This window comes from Pantherophis guttatus, chromosome 8 (genome assembly GCF_059756535.1).
Source record: "Pantherophis guttatus breed Tessera chromosome 8, ASM5975653v1, whole genome shotgun sequence".
Taxonomy (NCBI): domain Eukaryota; kingdom Metazoa; phylum Chordata; class Lepidosauria; order Squamata; family Colubridae; genus Pantherophis; species Pantherophis guttatus.
Genome location: NC_142070.1, coordinates 79,863,288 through 79,885,149, shown reverse-complemented (window position 1 = coordinate 79,885,149; position 21,862 = coordinate 79,863,288). Strand labels below are relative to the sequence as shown.

The 21,862-nt window shown below is 44.0% G+C and overlaps 1 protein-coding gene across 12 annotated transcripts in view; it reads right to left on the bottom strand.

The window, feature by feature from the left end:
• LIMCH1 (LIM and calponin homology domains 1) overlaps positions 1-21,862 on the bottom strand; it is a 207,474-nt gene that overhangs the window by 16,876 nt on the left and 168,736 nt on the right. For all 12 annotated transcript variants that reach the window (XM_087875476.1, XM_087875471.1, XM_087875478.1 and 9 more), the window contains 9 exons: positions 17,676-17,805; positions 15,919-16,076; positions 14,586-14,994; positions 13,739-13,963; positions 12,614-12,683; positions 8,728-8,915; positions 3,932-4,052; positions 2,701-2,729; positions 1,527-1,610 (listed from right to left, as the gene is read on the bottom strand). In XM_087875476.1, the coding sequence (XP_087731602.1) occupies positions 1,527-1,610; positions 2,701-2,729; positions 3,932-4,052; positions 8,728-8,915; positions 12,614-12,683; positions 13,739-13,963; positions 14,586-14,994; positions 15,919-16,076; positions 17,676-17,805 (1,414 nt within the window). The remainder of the gene's footprint in view (positions 1-1,526; positions 1,611-2,700; positions 2,730-3,931; positions 4,053-8,727; positions 8,916-12,613; positions 12,684-13,738; positions 13,964-14,585; positions 14,995-15,918; positions 16,077-17,675; positions 17,806-21,862) is intronic.

The following is a 21,862-nucleotide window of genomic DNA, read 5'->3' as shown; positions in this document are numbered from 1 at the left end:
TAAGTGTACATAATCATAATCTTTCAACTAACATTTACACATACGTGATAATTATAATATATTCTATTATGTATCAGTATACATAACACTATTTTCCCAATTTCTACTTTCTACCTCTTTTCTCTAACCCTTAATGAAACAGCCACCATATTAAGAAGTATACTATATCTATCCATCATCTCTTGCCCTTTTTAAAATTTCAACTCTTATTTTGATAAATCTCCCATGCTTCTCCCTTGGGATCATGTATCTCCTTACATCACTCTTATTTAATCTAAGTATTTCATCTACCTCAGGCGTGGGATTCACATAATGTTACTACGGGTTCGCCCAACACCGGAAATGTGAGTGTGTGCGTGCCACCCGCACATACGTGTGACGTCAAACAACACGGCAATTCGCTCATGCATGCCATCCGCACATGCATGTGGCATCAAAAATACAGCGATATAGGATGGGATTGAGCCCCCACCCGCAGGTCGCCACTACCGGTTTGCCCGAACTGATCCGAACCGGCTGAATACCACCTCTGATCTACTTCAACACCGTTGGATCTTTAGAGCACCTGTCAGTAATTCTTTCATCACTTTTGGGAGGTCTTTCTCTTTATTCTCTTCTATATTTTGAACGCTTAAAGAGTAACCTGTCTGCTCCGTTTTTGAAATTATTACTATCTCTTCCATGTCTTTATCCGCTTGTATCATTTTCTCTCTCTTTTTTTTTTAAGGGAGAAAAATAAACACAGACCATTAGACCAAATTACAGAGCTGAAGAAACTTCTTGGAATGAGAAGCGAAACGTCTTCAACAGGGGTGAAATCTACTTACCTTCCTTACCGGTTCGGAAGCACATGCGCCGTGCGCAAGTGACCTTCTGCGCATGTGCAAAACCTTCTGCACATGCGCAGAAGGTTAAAAAAAACATTACTTCCTGGTTAAAACGAGGAAGTAATGACACCCGGGTGACGATCACTACTGGATCGCCGAACCACAGGGAAAAAATCGCTACCGGATCGGGCGATCCGGTCTGATCCGGGAGCATTTCACCCCTGGTTTTCAAAGAAAAACCAGAAAGTCCAGTTGCGTCTTGAAAAAAAAAAAAGCACCTTTGGGACATGTGTCCGATATGTTAGCTGCTTCAAGTTATTTGTAAAAATAACACAGGCGGGATACAAAGAGTGGTGGGCTGCTGGTGGTTTAACAACCAGTTTGGTGAGTGCGTGCCTAAAGAACTTGCGAGCAGCACTGAAAATGGAGCATTTAGAAGCTCAGCTGCTTACCTTCCAAGTCAGCAATGGTAAATAGAACGGGGGGGGGGGGATCAGCTGTGCTGCGCGATTGAGATGAGCTAGAAGGCAGGAAATAAAAGAAAGGATAGGGCTGGGGCAAGTGGGCGGAGCCAGGTGATTGTCGGTCCTACCAGTTTGCCCAAACCGGCTGAATACCACATCTGGATACAAATAAATAGCCATCTCACCCTTCTGAAAACAAGCATATATGAGAAAAAACCCCAAAACCCGGATCTACCTGAAGTAGACGTTCCTGTTCCTGCTGCCACCGTTCCTGGCGCCGACGTTCCTCTTCTGGATCCCAAGACCAGCAAGTCGAACGCTTCGATAAGTTTGATCAAATGTACCATTAGGAGCATATTTTTTAATTTTTGGGAAGCCAATTCGATTTAATTCTGTTTTAAATTATTTTAAATTTTATATTGTATGTATTTTAATTTTGGCTGTTCACCGCCCTGAGTCCTTCGGGAGAAGGGCGGTATACAAATTTAAACAATCAATCAATCAATCAATCAATAAATAAATAAATAAATACAGGCCCCCTAAATGTTTTACCCCCAAAACTTTCCAAGGTATCTTACAGCAGGGGTGTCAAACTTGATTTCATCGAGGGCCGCATCAGGGTTGTGTTTGACCTTGGGGGTGTGGGGATGTGGCAAGGGGGGGCCGTGGCTAGCTTCATGTCACTCGTGTCGGGGGCGCCTCTGGTGGCCCAAGCGCTCTGCCAGCGAAAACAGACTCCTGACCTCAGTTTTTGACCGGGACGGTCTCCTGCAGCCCTCTGCCAGCGAAAATGGAGCTGGGGGGGGCAGTGTGCGGCCTTCACAATCTCCGTTTTTGGCTAGGACGGCCTCCTGCAGCCCTCTGCCAGCGAAAATGGAGCCCTCCCGAGCTCTGTTTTATAAATATGACCATTGCTGTCCCCCAAGGTCACATGATCCCCTTTTGCAACCTTTTGACAAGCAAAGTCAATGGGGAAGCACCAGATTCACTTAACAACTGACTTATCAGCTCAGTGATTCACTTAATAACCATGACAAGGAAGGTCATTAAAAGGGGCAAAACTCACTTAATAAATGTTTAGCAGCGGAAATTGTGGCTGTAAGTTGAGGACTTATCTGTACTGACTCTGCAACATATGGGAGCATCCACAGAGAAAACACGTGATCACCTCGCTTAAGGACCGTCACGACTTGTGACCATAACGGGCAGGCTTTGTAGTCATTAGTCGAGATCTACTTATAGACTAACTAACAGGTTCAAAGTAACCGTAAATTCAGCCCTGATCAAACACACGATACCTGATAAAAATTAAATTACTTAAAATCTGTCAAGAGAAACGTTCAAGTGCTCCTCATTAAAGATCTTGAGCTGCTTAAGAAAGTTCAATATTTCAAATAAGATCAACGTACGTTTGACGTGTCCCCGTTCTCGGCGGCGGCTGCAACACAAAGAAAAACAGCTAAAATTAAAACTTTTAAAACTGTTAAAACGTTCAACAGGCGTGCCGATTTTACTGCCTTGCTTGCTTTCTTTTTTTTTTACCGTTTCACGCCTCTCTCTGAAATCCTCACAGGGTTGCCAAAACGACCAACCGTTTGAAACGACAAAGATGATAATATTCATGGTTAAAAAAGAGAAATCTTGTCTAGAAACACCAGTGAAGCCTTGTCTGCTCCGATTTCTCACTCTTTGCATGCACAAAGAGGACAACGGCGACCGAATCGGATGGCGTTCCGGTTTCAAGCAGATGACACTACTGCCCACGGTGCCTCTGCCAGCCAAAACGGGCCGCCTGTTTTCAGCTGGCAGAGTGCTACAGGAAGCATCCATCCCGTCTCCCTCCCCCTCTCCGCCCCCACCCGGGCCAGCCCGCGGGGGAGGACTATGTTGTGGTCCGCCAGCAGCCTGCAGAGCTGGCAGCTGAGTTGGACAGCGATGAGGCTGAGGAAGGCCCGGATGAGGGCTCTGCGTCGGAGGCAGAAATGGGGCCAGGGCCATCGGGGAGTGATGTGCGGACTCCAGAGCCTCCAGAGGCTGACAGTAGAGAGGCAGAGGAACAGGAGGAGCCTGTTCCTAGTGCACGTATGAGAAGAGCTGCCAGAAGGCAAGAGCAGCTACAGCAGAAAGGGCGACTCGGGAGGAAGGCCAGGAGATGATTGGCCCCCTCCCATAAGGCTTAAAAGACCAGCAACGGCTCTTGGGCTCTTTGCCGGAAAACAACGTTGAGAAAATTGCTTCTTGTTTCACTGTATTCATTTCTTGTCGGCGTCTTCTGCTTTCGAACTTTTGCCAAGAAAAGCCTTTGGCAGTTTGCCTAATTATCCCAAGGTCAGTGATAAACTGTGGAATGGTGTTTTGAAGAATTTGCTTTAATTTAGTTTGGACTACACTGAGAATGAGTTAATTCTCAGCTGTTCTAATAAAGTCTGTTTGTTTTCGAACTGTTTGTATTTAATACTAACTACTTGGGCCTGGGTCACAACAGACTACAATGCTGATCTGGGCCTCAAAGAAATCCAGTTTGACATCCCTGTACTACTGGATGCAGAAACGTGAGGTAATTTCTGGTTTTTCAGGACCGGTTTTGGGGAAAGAAACCAAAAATGGCTGTTTTGTTTATTCCTAGCTTGGGAAATTTACCATTTTGTTCTTGTAGGGGAGCGTCCTGCAAAACTCCTTGGCTTGTCTCCGGAACCTTCTTCAGAAGAGAAGAAGGTAGGTCTTCACTTCGTTTTGGAGCCTGCAAGGTATCTACCTGGACCTGAAACGATTCGTAGAGAACATCATTAGCACATCTCCTCAAAGTAGTACCACTCTTTTAAAGTTGTTCAGACCAGGAAACAGAATAGGCCAGTGGTGGGCTGCAACCGGTTCTGTGAGTGCGGGCTTCGCGCGCGTACATGGTCTTTGTGCGCTCGCGCAACTAATGCGCTTGTGCGGAGTGTTCAAAATGCAGCAATTTGAAGCTCAGCTGCTTACCTTCTGAGGCAGCCCCGGTAAGTAGAACAGCAAACCCTTCCGGTTTGCTGCTTGTCCCCGCTGGACACTCCTTCGGGATTGTCGAACCCACTGCCTGTAAGAGCCGCCTTTTTCAGCGGAATGGCGGCTCGAAAAAACTCCGTTTCCATTAGGAAACGGAGATAGAGCCGGCTGGGGTGGGTAGAGTCCTCTGCCTAATCCCAAAAGTTTTTTATTTACTTTTGGGAGGGAGCGGAAGAGACTCCCCGTATCCCCAGCCGATGCTCCGGGCTCTGGGAAACCTCTGCTACACGCAGAGCTAGGGGGCAAAAGCAAGCCTGTAAATCTGTCAAATAAATTAATTAAAGAAGATATGAGCTGGACCTCTGATCCTGAAGTGCAAGTATTCTTTTTATTCTATTTTGCCTAAGAAGTGAAGTGAAGGGAAAAAAAGTTTTTTTTAAAATGGCGATTGCTGCTGCGGCTTGAAGAGAGGCTGAAAGGGAAACTCCTTCCGTTTTCAATTACAAAGTAGCGGAATGAATACTTTTGGCTGTAACTGAAGGCAAAATCTCACTCTCATTTCGGGTTTTTTTTTCTTTTTTTTTTTTTCTTTCTCTTTGAGGATCTGATATTGATCTTGGTTGGAAAAAAGTTTTTTTTTCTCTCTTTTCCAGTAAATTTTGTCTGCGTGGAAAAATGGCACTGAGACTTATAAAATTAGACAAACAGGCAGTGGGGGGGGGATTCCCCCATTAATAAATTACATCAACAAGTTTTAACTCTCCAGTCACAGAAACCTGACTTTAATATAATAGAATTTCTTCTTGAGGAGATTGTAAGAAGGGATGAGATTGTGAATCAGCAACTTGAAAAATTTAAGTTGGAAATCAAAGAAATTGGTGAATTGGTGAAATCTAAGTTTGGTTTTCTGGATCGAAAGATTTTAAAAGTAGCTAATGGCTTAGCAGACTTTATGACTCAGTTGGAAGCAAATACTAACTCTAAAATGAAAGAAACTGAGGAGAATTTGGATGACAAGATCCAAAAAATTAAAAAGGATTTGGCAAACATTCAGGATAATAGTTCAGAAGACAAACTTAAAATGGAGGCTGATCAAAAGACTGTTATTGAAGAAAATGTACAACAGAGGATTGAAAGAGAAATTTTAATGATCCAATACAATTTTACAGAATATGCAATTAGACTGAGAGGTTTGCAGGAAGATGACAGAGATGATTTAAGGAAGATATCTTCTGAAATTCTGGCTGGGATTTTAAAGGTTCAACCTGATGAAGTGTTTTGCAGGATTGACAGAATTTATAGAATAAACTCCTGGTTGGCAAAACAAAGGCAATTGCCTAGAGATGTGGTGATTTATTTTACAGACAAAGAAATTAGAAATAATATTGTCCAGAATTCTTATGATTCTGCTTTGCAATTTCGTGGAAGAAAGATTTGGATTTTTAAGGAACTCCCGCCCAAGATGTTAATGGAGAGGAAGAAATTTGGTTTTCTAGTGAATGAGTTAAAAAAAAGGAATATTTTATTTAGGTGGGACGTCCCAGTTGGTTTAATATTGAGACACCAAGGAGTAAGATACCAACTGGATACTGTCGAAAAAGCGGAAGAATTTTATCAAAAAATTTTAAAAATAAATTTAACATCTTTAGGCATAACACAGGACAAGCAAAAGGAGTTGGAAATAAAGGGAAAACATCAAATTACAGAGGCTGTGGTAGATAAACTGTCTTTGGACTCCTTGGATACCCCAGCTGGACTGTCTATAAATTTGAGAGCAGTGTCATCTGATTCTAATGTGATTAACTATCAACTTACAAACAAGTGCGTAAATCAACCAGTTGATATACAAGTGAAGGAAAAGACATATGGGATAATAAAACAAAACCAACAAGATCAATTTACAAAGCAGAATGACAACCGATCAGCTGATACACAACTTGTAGGAAGGAAATCTGGATGGAAATGCAACCCGCAAAAGAAAAAGAAAAGAAACAGATTTCGTAGAAATAGTAGTTTCTAAATCAAGCAACAGTGAAGCCAGGGATTTTAAAAAAAATAAATGAACATGTGAAAAGATATTGGAGGCGAATTATTGTTTAATACTATCTTGAGGAAAGTGGCAGATCTCTGCAATGCCATGATTTTGGGATGTGGAAAGAGCCTTACATTGTTGGATTTGAACTATCTATTTTGGATTTCTTTTACCGATAAATATATTATATCTATTTTGAGTTACAAGGCAAGAGAGTCATGTTGGGGCATGCAGAAGATCTGGCTGTTACCCACAAAGATGATGGGGATTTATAATCCTGATGAAAACCACAATTACAACTATATGGAATATAATTATAATGTCACTCGGGTGGTTGTTTTTATTTTTATATATACATGAGGATATTTATTATTGATGGGGGCAGAAGATGACTGAAGATTTTGAATAAACTGTTGCACCAGGATGCTATGTTACCCTATTATGGATGATGGATTTAACAATCTAGTGGAAAGACATCAAAGAAGATACTAAATGAATTATAAATTTAAAGTTATTGTCTTTTTTTATAAAATGGAATGTATATATAGACATATGTATATTTTAGTAGAGTGGGCAGTGGATTATATTTAGAATTGTAGTGCATGGTAATCTTGCAGGAAACTGGGTTGAAATAGGCTAGTTTAGTGATTGTTTAGTTTAAGAAAAAGGGTTTTTAAGACATATATTTTGGGGAGTGGAAGAATTGGATAGAACTGAACAAATGTTAAATTTGGAGAAGGCTGCTTTGAAATGTTAAATTAATATATATAATATATATAAAAGTAAAGGTTATGTTGTTGTAATAATAATAATATTTTACAAGTTTGGGGGAGGAGAAAAAGGGTAGATTGTGAAAAGCGGAGAAAAGCGGAGTTATAAGAATACTTTGCTAAGGGTCAGTACTTTGAGGAGTGAGTAAGGGCATGGTAAAATATTATGTAATTAATTATGAATTAGCTTATTGTTGTGAAGAAGAAGTCACGGGGGGATGGGTGGTGAGGGGGGGTTAGGGAAGAAGGGAGGAAAAGGGGGAAAAACTTGTATTTGAAAAACTTTTTCAATTAAAAAAAAAAAAAAAAAGTAGAACAGCGGAGGCACGGAAATCAGCTGAAGCAGAAAGAAGGAAATATAGGAGAGGATAGGGTGTGGACGGAGCCAGCTGATTCTCTGTACTACCGGTTCGGATGAACCGGACTAAACCGGCAGCAGCCTACTGCTGGAATAGGCTATATTAACTGAATTTTGCAAATCCCGTGACGTTGCCTTATATCTCAATGAACCAGCGTAATACCTCTTGGTACTAACGCTTCCTAGTACTACGTCCTTATCCGGGTTTTAGGAACGCTATTTTTTTCTTTCTGTGACAGCTTCGGAGTATTCCTCTCAAGATCACCTCAGTGGCTCTCTACAAAAGAATAGATCAGCATTTTCATTTTTGATCATTTCCGGAATAGTCACTGAAGGGACTGACGTTCTACCGATAGAAGGGAAGATTTGTAGCTCGTGGTTGAACGGTATGTGTGTGTGTGTATGTCCTTTGTGCTCTCTGAGTAGTGGCTTTCTTGCAGACATTCCTTTACCCAACTAGGTAACATCATCAGGGATGCAAGGGAGGCGGGTTTGCAGAGAGATGGAAGAGGAGGAGCAAGAACAGGAGCAGGAGGAGGATTATGGGGTCCTTAGTGCTCTCTGAGCTTGATGGTATCTCTCTCTCTCTCTCCTCCCCCTCTCTCTCCCTCCCTCCATCTCTCTCTCTCCCTCCATCTCTCTCTCCCCCCTCCCTCCCCCTCGCTCTCCATCTCTCTTCCCCTCCCTCCCTCTCCATCTCTCCCCTCCCTCTCCCCCCTTCCTCTATCTCTCTCTCTCCTCTCCCTCCCCCTCTCTCTCCATCTCTTCCCCTCCCTCCCTCTCAATCTCTCCCCTCCCTTTCCCCCTTCCTCCATCTCTCCCTCCCTCCCCCTCTCTCTCCACCTCTTCCCCTCCCTCCCTCTCCATCTCTCCCCTCCCCCTCCCCCCTTCCTCCATCTCTGTCTCTCTCCATCTCTCTCTCTCCTCTCCCTCCCTTTCTTCTTCCTTCCAAACCTCTCTCTTCCCCCTCTCCCTCCCTCCCGTTCTCTCTCCCCCTCTTCCCCCTCTCTCCCCCTCTCTCCCTCCATCTCTCCCTCCTCCTCTCTCCCCTCCCTCCCCCTCCATCTCTCCCCTCCCTCTCCCCCTCTCCCTCCCTTCTTCCCCGCTCTCTCTCCCTCCATCTCTCTCTCCCTCCTCGCCCTCTCTCTCCCTTTCCCTCTCCCTCCCTCCCGCTCTCTCTCCCCCGTCCTGCTCTCCCTCTCTCTCTCTCCGTGTGTTCATTTGTGAAAAATGCACATTTCCCTGAGAGAGAGATAATATTTCACTTGTTTCTCAGACACCCATTTTAAGCTACCTTCTGGCTAACCGAAGCGTCTTTCTCCTTCTGTTCTCCTCTTTCAAGGGTTTTCGCCTCTTGAGTTGAATTCAGCTCAGGATGTGACTCTGTTTCATTGGAATGATTGTGGAAGGAAGATATCTCCACGTTGGCCGCCAGGAGGTTGGCACAGGAAAACATCGTGCTGGATTCCGCGCGGTCTGGACCTAATCCATTCAAAAGACCAAAGGAAAAAGAACCAAAATTAAACCACCCATTTGGTCAAACAAAAATAATTTATTTGAATCATAGTTTGATCTAAAGAAAAACAACACAAACTCAGAACCATTGCTGTGTCCCGGGATCATGTGATTAGCTTTTGCGACTTTCTGACAGGTAAAGTCAATGGGGAAAACTAGATTCAATTAACAATTTATCAATTGCTGTGATTTATTTATATACAAGAATATCAATGGTCACTGCAAATTGGCACCAGAAAAGATTAGATGTCATGGCCCTATCAGAGGAGGAGGAGGAGAAGGAGGAGGAGGAGGAGGAGGAGGAGGAGGAGGAGGAGGAGGAGAGGAGGAGGAATACTGTGGGGTCCTTGTTGCTCTCTGAGCTTAGCTGTTTTCTTGCAGACATTCCATGACCTTAATAGATAACATCATCAGTGTTAGAAGGAAGTGGGGCCTGTGGAGGAGGAGGAGGAGGAGGAGAAGGAGAAGGAGAAGAAAACAACAACAAGAAGAAAATGAGGAGAAGGAGAAGGAGAAGGAGGAGGAGGAGGAGGAGAAGGAGAAAGAGGAGGAGGAGGAGAAGAAGGAGGAGGAGGAGGAGAAGGAGGAGGAGGAGGAGAAGGAGGAGAAGAAGAAGGAGGAGGAGGAGGAGGAGGAGAACAAGGAGAAGAAAGAGAAGGAGAAGGAGAAGGAGGAGGAGGAGGAGAAGAAGAAGAAGAAGAGGAGGAGGAGGAGGAGAAGGAGAAGAAGAAGGAGGAGGAGAAGGAGAAGGAGAAGAAGGAGAAGGAGAAGGAGGAGAAGGAGAAGAAGAAGGAGGAGGAGGGGGAGAAGAAGAAGGAGGAGGAGAAGAAGAAGAAGGAGAAGGAGGAGAAGAAGAAGGAGAAGGAGGGAAAGAAGAAGGAGGAGGAGAAGGAGAAGGAGAAGGAGGAGGAGAAGGAGAAGAAGGAGGAGGAAGAGCAGGAGAAGAACAAGGAGAAGAAAGACAAGGAGAAGGAGAAGGAAGAGGAAGAGGAGAAGGAGAAGAAGGAGGAGGAGGAGAAGAAGAAGAAGAAGAAGAAACAAAGAAGAAGAAGAAGAAGAAGAAGAAGAAGAAGAAGAAGAAGAAGAAGAAGAAGAAGGGGAGGAGGAGGAGGAGGAGGAGGAGGAGGAGGAGGAGGAGGAGGAGGAGGAGGAGAAAAAGACTGTGAGGAGCTTGGGGCTCTCTGAGCTTAGCTGTTTTCTTGCAGACGTTTCATGACCTAACTAGATAAGATCATCAGTGCTAGAAGGGAATGGGGCATGCGGAGGGCAGGAGGAGGAGGAGGAGGAGGACTGAAGGGTCCTTGGAGTTTCAGTGTTTTTTGTTTTCTTTTTTGCAGATGTTTCATGACCCTACTAGGGAACATCATCAGTGATAGAAGGGAGGAGGAGGAGGAAGAGGAGGAGGAACTGGAATCGTCCCGAGAGGGATGGCATGACTCCCTTGCTATGTTTGGAGAGGCCAGGAGCTGAGGACGATGCTGTCCCAGGACCCTCAGGCATTGGGGGAGGTGGTCAACCGGACGGAGTAACAAGGGGACAATTGGCTACTGACAAGCAGCCAATCTCCTCCGATGGGGAATGAGTTTTCATGGCATCACAGAACATAGAATAATAACATTGGAAGGGACCTCGGAGGTCTTCTAGTCCAACCCCGTGCTCAAGCAGTACTGAAGTGGTTTGCTGCTGCTTTCTTTAACCTCCCACTTTCGGGAAGGTTAATTTTTTTTTTTTTTTTTTTAAAGGGCATCGTGGGCACCAGCTACAGAAAAAACAGCCCCCCTGCTTTCATGTCAGGAGAAAATAATTCTTCTTGAATGTTTTTCCTGCATCAAGCTGTGTTAAAAATTGCAAACTATAAAACGAAGCGGGCATGTTTTTGCCTACCCCCTTATTATTAATTTAGAAGCAAATAACTACATCTCGAATCGTGCAGTTAGTTAATTACTTTCTAGGGATTTCTTAATTGAGGGATACCCACGATTCGTATCCAAAGCTGCTGAGAATTCGCGGGTGTTTCTTTTCTCCCGCTTGTCTGATGGGAGAGGAAAAAAATCGAGTGCGACTACTTTAGACACGGAAATTCTACTCCTAACTTGCGTTACTACTTCTGTTTGATCTGGAGGAAAGGATTTCTTTAATTTCCTTGCATGACCGAGAAGTAAGATGAGGATAGTTTTAAGCAGAGAGGAGCTTAATCCAACCTTATTTGGGTTTAGCACAGTGGTGAAATTCAATTTTTTTTTACTACCATTTCGGTGGGCATGGCTTGGTGGGCGTGGCATGGTGGGCGTGGCAAGGGAAGGATACTGCAATCTCTCCATTCCTTCCCCACTTCTGGGGGAAGGATATTGCAAAATCCCCATTCCCTCCCCACTCTGGGACCAGCCAGAGGTGGTATTTGCCGGTTCTCCGAACTACTCAAAATTTCCACTACTGGTTCTCTGAACTACTCAAAATTTCCACTACAGGATCTCCGAACTACTCAAAATTTCCGCTACCGGATCTCCGAACTACTCAAAATTTCCGCTACTGGTTCTCCAGAACCTGTCTGCTGTGGTCCGTCAGCAGCCTGAGGAGCTGGCAGAGGAGTCGGACAGTGATGAGGCTGAGGAAGAACATGGGCCAGTCCTGGAGGCTGGGGAAGGCCTGGATGAGGGCTCTGCGTCAGAGGCAGAGATGCGGCCAGGGCCATCGGGGAGTGATGTGCAGACTCCGGAGCCTCCAGAGGCTGACAGTAGAGAGGCAGAGGAACAGGAGGAGCCTGTTCCTAGTGCACGTATGAGAAGAGCTGCCAGAAGGCAAGAGCAGCTACAGCAAAGAGGACGACTCGGGAGTAAGGCCAAGAGATGATTGGCCCCTCCCATAAGGCTTAAAAAGACCAGCAACGGCTCTTGGGCTCTTCGTCGGAAAACAACGTTGATAGTTTTGCTGCACTTATCTCTGGTCGGCGTCTTCTGCTTTTGAACTTTTGCCAAGAGAAGCCCTTGGCAGTTTGCCTAATTATACCAAGGTTGGTGATTAGACTGAAGAATTTGTGTTATGAGGAATTTGTTTTAATTTAGTTTGGTTTAGTTTAATTTAGTTTTCCTATCATCTTCTTCCTCCTCTTTCTTCTTCTTCTTTCTCCTCCTCCTCCGCCTCCTCTTCTTCTTTTCCTCCCTCTATCATCTTCTTCTTCCTCCTCCTCCTTCTTCTCTTCCTTCTCCTCCTCTTCTTCTTCCTTCTTCTTCCTCCCTCCTCCTCTCCCTTCTACCTCTGATGATTGATGACGTGACCAACTTGGGTAATGAAACGTCTGCAGGAAAGCCACCAAGCTTGGAGGACCCCAAAAACCCCACAGTTCAACCCTGAGCTGAGTAAACAGGAGTGTTTACTGTACTTTACTGTAAGAGCCGAGGTGGCACAGTGGTTAGAGTGCAGTGCTGCAGCTACTTCAGCTGACTGCTAGTTCAGCAGATCAAATCTCACCGGCTCAAGGTTGACTCAGCCTTCCATCCTTCCGAGGTGGGTAAAATGAGGACCCAGATTGTTGGAGGGCAATATGCTATTTAGTACACTGTCGATTGTTGTAAGCCGCCCAGAGTCCTTGGAGAGTGGGCGGCATAAAAATATGATTAATAAATTAATAATAAATACTTTAAAAAGGCCCATTTGGAAAATCCTACCCAGAAACGTTTCTTCCGATTCAGTTCTCTCTTTTCGGCGGGCTGGTTCAGCTTCTTCCGTGAAGGAGTCCTGCAGAAAAAAGTATTGAATTCATGATTAAAGCAGAAGCCAAAGAAATGTATTCATTCATTTATTCTGCTTCTATCCTGCCACAATCAAATGACTCTCTAGAATTTGAATATGCTTTTAGGATTCAGTAACTTGGCATTTCGATTTAAAGAAAGCAATTTGGGGTCAAGTAAGATCGCAAATTAACGAAGGTTTTAAATTTTTTTCAAGGGTTGCTTTGTTAGGCCAAACACATGCAGGTAAGTCCTTGACTTACAACAGCTTGTTTAGTGACCGTTCAAAGTTACGGCGGCACTGGGAAAAGTGAATTATGTCCATTTTTTTACCCTTATGACCATCGCAAGATCCTCGTGGTCAAGGGGGAAGCCGGATTCACTTAACAACCGTGTTACTAACTGAACAATTGCAGTGATTCGCTTAACAACTGTGGCAGGAAAGGTCGTAAAATGGGGCACTTAACAAATGTTTCGCTTAGCAGCAGGAATTCTGGGCTCAATTGCGGTCGTACATCGAGGACTTCTGGCAGGCCTGGGGCCGTTGATCTCGCTGTTGCAATCTTGTGAGATCCAGTCATGAATGGTATGCATGGGCTTTTAATGTTTTTTTAAAAAAATGTTTTTATGATGTTTTTTTAAATAATTTTCCTATGTTCTTTGTTGTATTATTTTTGTTGTAAGCCGCCCAGAGTCCCTTGGGAGTTGGGTGGCATAGAAATTCGATAAATTAAATTAAATTAAATTAAATTAAATTAAATTAAATTAAATTAAAAAATTAAATTAAATTAAAAAATTAAAAAATTAAATTAAATTAAATTATTAAATTAAATTAAATTAAATTAAATAATTAAATTAAATTAAATTAAATTAAATTAAATTAAATTAAATTAAATTAAATTAATTAAATTAAATTAAATTAAATTAAATTACCTGTATTGACTTCAAACAATAAACGGATAGTTAGAAGTCGACTACCTGGAGGCCTAAGTTTACAAATACTTGGAGAACCATTTATCTTCCCCCAACTGGCTCCTGCTAACCCAAGTATCTGGCCCTTACAACTTGCTCTCTGTGTACACCGTGTTCGATTAAGCTCTTCTGAACCGGCTCGGGAGTGGCGGAAATGGCGCTTCCTTCCGTGGATCCCCCCTGCGATTCGACCACGCGGTCAGACTTGGTGGAAAGGCTGGGGGAAGGTTCAAAGAGAAAGGCTGAGCAGTCCTTGTCTGGCTCGTCTTCCACACCGTTGCTCGCTTCTCCGTTCACGGAGATCTTTCCATCCACCTGCATTTCGAAACCCAAAAGCAGATGAGAATTATAAGGCTCGGAGGCCATCTTGGGTTAGTTCTAATGAGAAGGAAAATGGTTAGGACTACAAAATTGCCCTCTCTATATCTCATCTATAACTGTTGGTCCATCTGTCCATCCATCCATCATCTATCTCATCTATCACTTGTCTGTCTGCCCGTCCATCTGTCCGTCCATCCATCCATCCATCATCTATCTCATCTATCATCTGTCTGTCCCTCTGTCCATCCATCAATCCACCCATCCATCCCATCCATCATCTCTCATCTGTCTATCTGTATGTCCATCCATCCATCCATCCATCCATCCATCCATCCTTTTCACCTGTCTATCTGTCCATTCATCATCTATCTCATCTCTCACCTGTCTGTCTCTGTCTATCCATCCATCCATCTGTCCATCCACCCATCAACTATCTCATCTATCTATCTATCTATCTATCTAATCTATCTATCTATCTATCTATTGTCCGTCCGTCCATCCATCCATCCATCCATCCATCCATCCATCCATCCATCCATCCATCCATCCCTATCTACCTAAACTTGCATGCTGCCCATCTCGCTGGGGGCCTTCTTCTTTTCATAACTTAACCCACCTTGAAGTTTCTCAAAATCTCCTGGGTATCCTTCGGCTGAGAGTAAGGCTTGGGTGTCATCAGAGGCATAGCCATGGAGCCTGAGGGTCTGCTTGAGGAGGGGGAGCCGGTGGACGTGCTGGCCTCTGATCCATTGGTGGGGATGATGGTGGCTTCAAACTTGGCAGTGAATTTTGGGGCTGGGAGTGACTGCTGCCGTAAATATCGGAGGGGGTTAGGGTCCTTGGATGGGGAGGATGAATTTGGCTCAACAGAATGGCTTCTTTCCAAAAGTTTTGGCATCTCCAAGCGTTCAAGGACAGCTTCGCTAATGGTGAACCTCTCGATGTAATGCTGGAGTATCCTATCTGCCTCTTCTTGAGATCTGGCATTCTTGTAGGCTTCGTGAAGTTCTCTTTCACGCTTCTCTCTGTTTTTGAAAGTAACGGAAACAAGATGGCGGAATGTTTACTGACGCTCCTCAACCATCCAGCTCAGGGTCGCCCCAAAAGCTCTTCTTTTCAAAAAAGCCAACGGGACTTCCTTGGTTTTCCTTTGAGAACATCTCGCTCCTCATCCAAGAAGCTTCCACACTTCTGAGAACCGAAGAAACGTTTTGAAAGAAAAACCAAGGAAGTCCAGTCTGCCTTTGGAAAAGCAGCTTTGGGAGAAGATTGCAAAGCGATACATCTGGACCATGAGTGGGCAACTACCATATTTTTCGGACTATAAAACGCAGCTAGATTTTGAAAAGGAAAACAAGAAAAAAAAATAGTTTTTGGCCTCTGCGTGTCCAGTTTTTGTCCTCCCCGGGCCCCAGGAGCACTCTGCAGGCCTCCCAAACCCTCCGTGCGTTCCGTTTTTAGCCTCCCGAATCCCACACGCATCTCATTTTTGTCCTCCCCAGCCCCCAGGAAGTGTGGGGGTAATAATATGTTTTATAAACATGGAATTGTCACGTGTCATGACCTTTTGGTCACAAGGCAAATATGTCCAGACTGTGGGGTCCTTGGTGCTCTCTGAGCTGGCTTGTTTTCTTGCAAACGTTGTGTTACCCAACTAGGTAACCTCATCAGTGCTATAGGGGAGTAAGGGTTTGCTCTGAGGATGTTACCAAGGTTGGGTTGTGAAACGTTTGCAAGAAAATCACCAAGTTCAGAGAGCACCAAGGACCCCACAGCTCAACTCTGAGCTACAAATATTCTTTTCTATTGATTCCCGGACCAACATTTTTTTTAGCCACGGTTTCTAAATATGCGAGGATTGCCTGGGCTCATTCATACACCCAACCCAACCCTTATTATGACCTGGTGGGCCTTCGGCAACCAGCCTTGGTTTCCTTAAGGCTACGTACTTCTCCTCCACAATCTCTCGGTACGTCTTGATGCTCTTCCGTCTCTCATTGCTTCCCTCTCCTCCAGTGAGTAACTGCTCCATCTTTTTCCTCTCAGCTTCCTTTTTCAGCAAATCCTGAGAAGCGCTCCTCCGACGGTTTTTCCACCGGGCTAAATCCTACATTAAAATCACAGGGTGGAGAGGAAACACCCAAGAATGAATATTTTACAGAGCAGGTAATTATAAGGCTAACTCTGAGCTTCCCAACCTTTTCAAACTTGGTGGCCTGGCAGCACGAGTGGCCTGCTTGGGGTTTGCAGGGTTTCGGGAGAACCTCTAGTTAAGATTTGGTGCAGTTTGGAGAAACCCCCAAATCCCACTCCTGGCTGGCCCCGCCCACCCCTCCCCTCCCCTCCCCTCCCAGGAGTCCCCACACGGCCCGTTTTGGATGCAGGTAAGTACAGAGTGCGTACAGAGGCTCGGGTAGGGCGAAATTCGAGAAGGCCAGAAATAGGCCTGTTTTTGACCTGCAGAGGGCCTCCGGAGGGCCTCCGGAGCCTGGGGAGGTCATTTTCACCTTCCCAGAGGCTCAAGGAAAGCCTCCGGAGCCCAGGGAGGGCAAAATCGCTCCGCCCTCCGTGGTGCAGGAGGCTGACTAGGCCACACCCACTATGGCCACGCCCACCCCAGCAACCAGGCAGAGAACCCTTTACTAAAATTTTTGAAGCCCACCCCTGCCTGGCGTTTTGTGTGTGTGTGTGTGTGTGTGTGTGTGTGTGTGTGTAAATAGAATAGGATTAGGGTCAGACTGTCAAATTTTAAAAAAATAAATAGAAGAAGGCTGCATTTTCACATTGTTTCCTTCTTGTGCATGAACACGGCAGAAGTCAAACGTCTGATGAGCTCATGATAGCTATCACTTATAATATGTTGTGTTAGTCTTATAAAGTGGGATCCGGTTTTTATTATTATTATTATTATTATGGTCTGCCACAAGCTAACACAATTCTCCTCCTATAATTCCCAGTTAGAAAATGTAAAACATAGTTAGGGCTGGAAGGGAGCTCAGTGGCAGGAGACTTTATACCAGAGGTGAAATGCTCCCGGTTCGAACCGGATCGCCCAATCCGGTAGCGATGGAGGCGGGTGGTTCGGAGAACTGGTAGCAAAAAATCCCTGCCCCCCCCACATTGTCCAGTTGAGCCGCGCAATCATCAGAAACTTTTTTTTTTAATTTTTAAAAGCATTTTTTTCTACAACTTGTTTGACTGAAAAAATGCTTTTAAACGTAAAAAAAAAAGCCTCTGATGATCACGCGGCTCAGCTTGGATCATCAGAGGCTTTTAAAAGCATTTTTTCTACAACCTCTTCGGCCGAAGGGGTTATAGAAAAAATGCTTTTAAAAGGAAAAAAAGCCTCTGCCGATCAGGCAAGTCAGCTGGGATCGTCAGAGGCTTTAAAGGCATTTTTTTTACAACCTCTTCAGCGCATGAGCAGAAGCATTTTGGTGACGTCGGTGGGCGGAGCCTCCTGCCGGTTTTACTACCGGTTCTATAGAACCGGTGCGAACCAGGGGCAACCCACCACTGGCCCTACCCCAAAAATAAGCCCCAGTTAAGATCGTCAACCAGACGGAGGCGTTTAGTACTGTATTTCCCTCCAAAATAAGACCTAATGTGTCTTTTGGAGCAAAAATTAATATAAGACCCCATCTTATTTTGGGGGAAACATGGTAGCTCGGCCTGTCATAGTGCTACTACGGACCCCACTACTCACATCTTGCCATTGATCCTCGTCTTCCTTCAGCTGATTGTGAATGATCTGAAACTTTTCATGGCGATCTTTACTGTGAGGTTGATTGACAGTGCCCTCGTCTGGGCATCTCATGTCGAACATGCTTACGCTCCTGGAAAGGAAAGGAAGATTGTCAACAGCGGATTCTGAAGATTTCAGCCACAGGAGGGGGCTGCAGGAAAGGACAATGGCGCTGCTTCCATGGAAAGCTGTGAAGTCCCTTAGCTTAACATGCCTTCGACCAGACATCTAAGAATCAGAGATTTCCTCATGCCAGGGTTGGGAAAAGCATGGTCCTTTTGTGACTTGTGGACTTCAACTCCCAGAATTCCTGAGCCGGCCATTTTAATATGTGAAACTCAGGTTCGAAGGCAGAGATGGGGAAACCATGATCCTTTTACGACTTGTGGACTTCAACTCCCAGAATTCCTGAGCCGGCCATTTTAATACGCGAGACTCAGGTTCGAAGGCAAGGATGGGGAAACTAATGGTCCTTTTGTGACTTGTGGACTTCAACTCCCAGAATTCCAGAGCCAGCTCGGGAATTCTGGGAGTCGAAGTCCACATGTCGAGGTTCCCCACACCCCTGTTTTAAGTGGAAGTGCCCAGAAGCAGCCATACTAATCACATACGTGCAAGTTGGCCGCTTAAGCCAAACCGAAGCATGTCCAAAGCTATTTTTTATTTTGCTCAGCGTGATGGCATGAATTCGGCACACTCTTCTTATAGATAACCTTGTTAAATTTCTCAACTGTCCCTTCTCTTTTGGGTTGAAAAATGTCAAAACCCCCGTTGCTCATACCGGTGTTTTTCAAACTTTCCTGAAGATTTATTTCTAAATTTAGAAGGCCTCCTCAGTTAGAAGTTCAATGATGGTGCTATCAATTCTTCCCCTCTGCAGCAGTGGTGGGTTTCAAATTTTTTTACTACCGGTTCTGTGGGTGTGGCTTGGTGGGCGTGGCTTAGTGGGCATGGCAGGGGAAGGATACTGTAAAATCTCCATTCCTACCCCATTCCAGGGGAAGGATATTGTAAAATCTCCATTCCCACCCCACTCCAGGGGAAGGTTACTGTAAAATCTCAATTCCCACCCCACTCCAGGGTAAGAATACTGTAAAATCTCCATTCCCACCCCACTCCAGGGGAAGGTTACTGCAAAATCTCAATTCCCACCCCACTCCAGGGGAAGGTTACTGTAAAATCTCCATTCCCACCCCACTCCAGGGGAAGGATATTGTAAAATCTCCATTCCCACCCCACTCCAGGGGAAGGATATTGTAAAATCTCCATTCCCACCCCACTCCAGGGGAAGGATATTGTAAAATCTCCATTCCCACCCCACTCCAGGGGAAGGTTACTATAAAATCTCAATTCCCACCTCACTCCAGGGGAAGGTTACTGTAAAATCTCCATTCCCACCCCACTCCAGGGGAAGGATACTGTAAAATCTCCATTCCCACCTCACTCCAGGGGAAGGTTACTGCAAAATCCCCATTTCCTCCCAATCAGCTGGGTCTCGGGAGGCAGAGAATAGATGGGGGCGGGGCCAGTCAGAATTTTTACTACCGGTTCTCCGAACCACTCAAAATTTCCGCTACCGGTTCTCCAGAACTGGTCAGAACCTGCTGAAACCCACCTCTGCTCTGCAGGGGTAACCTGGAACTACGCAGGCAATGCTGAACCCTGCTAAGAAGTCCGTGTGACTTCGTTGCCTGATAAATAACGGACTTTAAGCCAGAATTTCTAGTTTTCGATGTCTAAAAAGTTTCCTAATGCAAAAGTCCAGCTGTTTTTTGAACAGCAGCTTTGGGATATGGAACTGGGTTCCCCGTTTCGATTTCTGAAATACTTGAAATGACACTATATAGAGACACTAAATAGAGACAGTTGAGAAGGACGTAACAGCTAGTGTTTTAGGTTAAAATGCCAGCAGTGAGTAAGCTGTGGTAGCCATCTCTGTTGAATGCACATGCAGAATTTTTATTTTTTTTGTTATATTTTGTTAAGAAGCACATCCTGGAAAACATTGAGACATATTAACACATAATAAAACAAGGAGCAATTTCTCTATTCTATGACAATTTCTCTTGCACGATGAAGCCAAGAAGCTGATTATGAATGTTAAGCAAGATAAAAAAAGATTATATTGCAAAGGTAGCACAGAGAAAACAACTCAAAGACACCATATGCAGCTGATGGTTTTTCAGGACTGGTACATATAGATTGGATTTCTGGCTGCTTTTATTTTTTGGGGGGGTAAAAAGGCAGGTTAATTTTATAAGCGCGTCCATTTCGCCTGTCATCCTTCCGTGAACTGAAACAGCTCTAGTGAAACGGACCAAACACCACGCAGAGATCGTTTTATCGCTGTGTGGAATTTCCATCTATTTTGCCAAGAATTTGCAAACAGGCTCCTAAGTTGAAGTTAGGCCAGGCTGTGCTACCCTCCAGATGTTTTAGACTACAAACCCCACGATGCTGGAGTCAATCGTATTGACTGGGATGAGGAGACGGGGTCCAAAATATCTGGAGAGCATCAGTTTGCCAATCTTTCTTCTAAAGTATTTTTTTGGAAAAATACTATGGCCTCTTCTTCTGAGGCGACCTGAATTGTCAATGAACGGATTTGTCATTGGCTGTGGTTTTGTTTCGGTCGCTGTTTATTCGAACGAGAAATAGAGCTGAGAAAATATCTACAGACCCCTCGCATCCTGGACGTGAACTGTTTCCACTCCTCCCCTCAGAACTTTACTATAGGGCATTGCATGCCAAAACAACTAGACACAGAGTCTGTTATCATCTTTGTGATCTTCTCATTTCTCATCTTTTCTCGTCTTCCCTACTACCTTCTCCTAATGGTATGCTATGATTTATCACTTGTTGTTTGTATCTTATGACTAATGATTGCAACTATGACCTGTGACCTATCACTTTGTTGTTGTATATGTTTACACTGAGAGCTTATGCAACGGAAACAAACTCCTTGTGTGCCCAATCACTCTTGGCCAATAAAGAATTGGGTTGTATTGTATCGTATCCCATCCCAATTTATTTTATTCTGTTCTACTCTGTTCTATTCTATTCCACTCCACCCATTTATTTCTATTCCATTCCATTCCATTCCATTCCATTCCATTCCATTCCATCCCATTTATTTCTGTTCTGTTCTGTTCTGTTCTGTTCTGTTCTGTTCTGTTCTGTTCTGTTCTATTCTGTTCTGTTCTATTCTATTCTATTCCACTCCACCCATTTATTTCTATTCCATTCCATTCCATTCCATTCCATTCCATTCCATCCCATCCCATCCCATCGCATCCCATCCCATCCCATCCCATCCCATTTATTTCTGTTCTGTTCTGTTCTGTTCTGTTCTGTTCTGTTCTGTTCTGTTCTGTTCTATTCTATTCTATTCTATTCTATTCTATTCCACCCATTTATTTCTATTCTATTCTATTCCATTCCATTCCATCCTATCCCATTTATTTCTATTCTATTCTATTCTATTTTATTCTATTCTATTCTATTCTATTCCATTCCATTCCATTCTATTCCACCCCATTTATTTCTATTCTATTCTATTGCATTCCATTTTATTCCATTCCATTCCATTCCATCCCATTTATTTCTATTCTGTTCTGTTCTGTTTTGTTCTGTTCTGTTCTGTTCTATTCTATTCCATTCCATTCCATTCCATTCCACCCCATTTATTTCTGTTCTATTCTATTCTATTCTATTCTATTCTATTCTATTCTATTCTATTCTATTCTATTCTATTCTATTCTATTCTATTCTTCATTCCATTATTCTATTCTATTCTATTCTATTCTATTCTATTCTATTCTATTCTATTCTATTCTATTCTATTCTATTCTATTCTATTCTATTCTATTCTATTCTATTCTACTCCACTCTCTATTCCATCCCATCCCATCCCATCCCATCCCATTTAATTCTATTCTATTCCATTCCATTCCTTCAAGACAAAATTTCGTATTCCAAAGAAAATGGACCTCCTGCTAAAAATAGCGGTCTCCCTTCCCACCTCACATCCGCGATGGCTAAGGTTGTGAGGACCTGCATTTTGGCATTATTTAGAGGAGTATTTTGTTGCCTTAATTACTATTGTCTGTTGATGAACGGAAGGCAGGAAGAGAAATAATACTGAAATG